The sequence below is a fragment of the Apteryx rowi genome, unplaced genomic scaffold, assembly GCF_003343035.1.
Source record: "Apteryx rowi isolate R43461 unplaced genomic scaffold, aptRow1 scaffold_825, whole genome shotgun sequence".
NCBI lineage: Eukaryota > Metazoa > Chordata > Aves > Apterygiformes > Apterygidae > Apteryx > Apteryx rowi.
The window spans coordinates 37,789-40,241 of NW_020451122.1; the positions used below are offsets into that span (position 1 = coordinate 37,789).

The 2,453-nt window shown below is 72.9% G+C and overlaps 2 protein-coding genes across 2 annotated transcripts in view; one reads left to right on the plus strand and one right to left on the minus strand.

Moving 5' to 3' along the window:
- The first annotated feature begins 6 nt into the window (after positions 1–6).
- On the plus strand, positions 7–1,788 carry DCAF15 (DDB1 and CUL4 associated factor 15). Its single transcript, XM_026089660.1, has 6 exons — positions 7–162; positions 241–894; positions 1,028–1,119; positions 1,215–1,343; positions 1,431–1,516; positions 1,590–1,788. Exons 1-6 carry the CDS (start codon positions 27–29, stop codon positions 1,696–1,698), a joined length of 1,206 nt encoding a protein of 401 aa, XP_025945445.1. The 5' UTR covers positions 7–26; the 3' UTR covers positions 1,699–1,788.
- A 23-nt stretch (positions 1,789–1,811) lies between these two features.
- Positions 1,812–2,453, minus strand: part of LOC112977366 (MHC class II regulatory factor RFX1-like) — a 4,628-nt gene continuing 3,986 nt past the window's right edge. Inside the window, exon 6 of the mRNA XM_026089658.1 lies at positions 1,812–1,824. Within this exon, the coding sequence (XP_025945443.1) occupies positions 1,812–1,824 (13 nt within the window). The remainder of the gene's footprint in view (positions 1,825–2,453) is intronic.

Genomic DNA, 2,453 nt, shown 5'->3' on the forward strand with positions numbered 1-2,453 from the left:
ACGCCCACTGCCTGCGGCACGGCTTCATGCTGCACACCAAGTACCAGGTGGTGTACCCCTTCCCCACCTTCCAGCCGGCCTTCCAGCTCAAGAAGGACCAGGTCGTGCTGCTCAACACCAGCTACTCGCTCGTGGCCTGCGCCGTCTCCGTGCACGCCGCAGGTAGGCTGCCGCCACCACGGCGGGGAAAGGGGCCGGAGGGGCCCCACGGCCGCCCCGACCCGCCGCTCCCTCCCGCAGGCGACAGCGGCGGCTGCCAGATCCTCTACGACWGGAGAAGCCAGGCGCAGTCCTGGCGCCGGGCGGGCTGCGGAGCCGCGCCGGGGCCCCCCGAGCGGCCGCCCACTGGGGACGAGCCCCCGGAAAGGGAGAGCCGGTCCCGGCACGGTGCGGCTCCGTGCCCCGGTGCGGCTCCGTGCTCCAGTGCGGCTCCGTGCTCCGGCGCAGCCCTGCATCCGCCCGCCGGCAGGCCGGCCCCGGGCGGCGATGACGGCAGCTCCGGCCGCACCGCCGAGCTCTCCCCGGCCGTGGCCAAGGCTAAAGAGTTCGTGGCCGACATCTTCCGCCGCGCCAAGGAGGCCAAAGGCTCGGCCCCGGCGGAGGAGGAGGAAGAGGAGGAGGATGAGGAGGAGGAGAGTGGCGGGAGCGGGTTCGGCTGCTGCCCCGAGGCCGGGCCTGGCGGCTCCCCGTCATCGGCGCTCCCCTCCGGAGCGTCGTGGGAGGCCCGGCGCCGGCGCCTGCCGCCGGGACTGGCGTCGCCCCGGGGTGACGGGACCCCCGAGGGTGAGCTGTCGCCYAAAGCGTCGCTGCCGTGCGGCGCCGAGCCGGGTTACGTCAACTACACCAAGCTGCGCTACGTGCTGGAGCCCGCCGAGCCCGCCGAGCCCGAGGACGGTGAGAAGCTCCTTCGGCTCGCGGGGCCRCCCCGGAGTGTGTCCCGGCCCCGGGCAGGTGTTCCCTTGCCCGGCGATCCCGGCGCTTCCCCTCGGCCTCCGCCCCGGCTCCCTTTCACCCTCTTCCCTTGCAGAGTACGAGGACGACAAAATCTCGCTGCCCTTCGTCGTCACCGACCTCCGAGGCCGCAACCTGAAGCCGTTGAAGGAGAAGGCGATCGCCCAGGTGAGGGGGGGTCCCGGCTCCCGGCGGATCGCAGCCGGCTGGGAAAGCCGCCGCGTCCCGCCACCGCCTCCTCCCACCTCCGCCCGCTCCCGCAGGGCCAGTACCTGACGGTGGAGCAGCTGACGCTGGATTTCGAGTACGTCATCAACGAGGTGATCCGCAACGACGCCGCCTGGTCCCGGCAGTTCTGCTCCTTCAGCGACTACGACATCGTCATCCTCGAGGTGGGCGCCGGGGCGGGATGGGCGCCGCTCGGAGCCGCCGGCCGGCTGCCGCTCGGAGCCGCTCTCATTCCCGGCTCCTTCCCGCAGGTTTGCCCCGAGACCAACCAGGTCATCATCAACATTGGGCTGCTGCTGCTGGCCTTCCCCTCGCCCGACGAGGAGGGGCGGCTCCGGTGAGCGGGGCCGGGCCGTGCCGCACCGCGCCGTGCCGCGCCGCCGCGCCGCTCACCGCTCTCCTCCCCGCAGACCAAAGACCTACCACACCAGCCTCAAGGTCGCCTGGGACCTCAACACCGGCACCTTCGTCACCGTCAGCGTCGGCGACCTCACCGAGGTCAAGGGACAGACGAGGTGAGCTCGCCGCCCGCGGGGTGCCGGGGCGCCTCGAGGGGCCGGGATGGGCGCTGGGGCCCCAGCGAGGGTGTTTTGGGCACCGGGACGAGCACCGGGGCACCTCAGGATGCTGGGTCAATTTGGGGTGCTGGGATGGGTGCCAGAGCCCCAGTGCGGGTGACTGGGGGCACTGGGATGGGCACTGGGACACCTTGGGGTGCCGGGACGGATGCTGGCACCCCAGTGAGGGTGTTTCGGGCACCGGGACGAGCACTGGGTCACCTCGGGGCGCCGAGACAGGTGCCAGAGCCCCAGTGAGGGTGACTGGGGGCACTGGGACGGGCGCTGGGACACCTTGGGGCGCTGGGATGGGTCCTGGAGCCCCAGCAAGGGTGTTTCGGGCAGTGGGATGGGTGCTGGGTCAYTTTGGGGTGCCGGGACAGGCACCATCACCCTAGTGAGGGTGTTTCAGGTGCCAGGACAAGCGCTGGGTCACTTCGGGGTGCCGGGATGGGTGCTGGCACCCCAGCGAGGACATTTCGGGTGCTGGGACGGGCGCTGGGACACCTCGGGGTGCTGGGACGGGTGCTGGCACCCCAGCGAGGGCGTTTTGGGTGCCGGGACGGGCGCCGTCACCCCGGCGAGGGCGTTTCGGGCACCGGGACGGGTGCTGGGTCACCTCGGGGTGCCGGGACGGGCGCCGTCACCCCGGCGAGGGCGTTTCGGGCGCCGTCGCCCCCGCTGAGCCCGTCCCCCCCCCCGGGCCCGGCCGGCGGC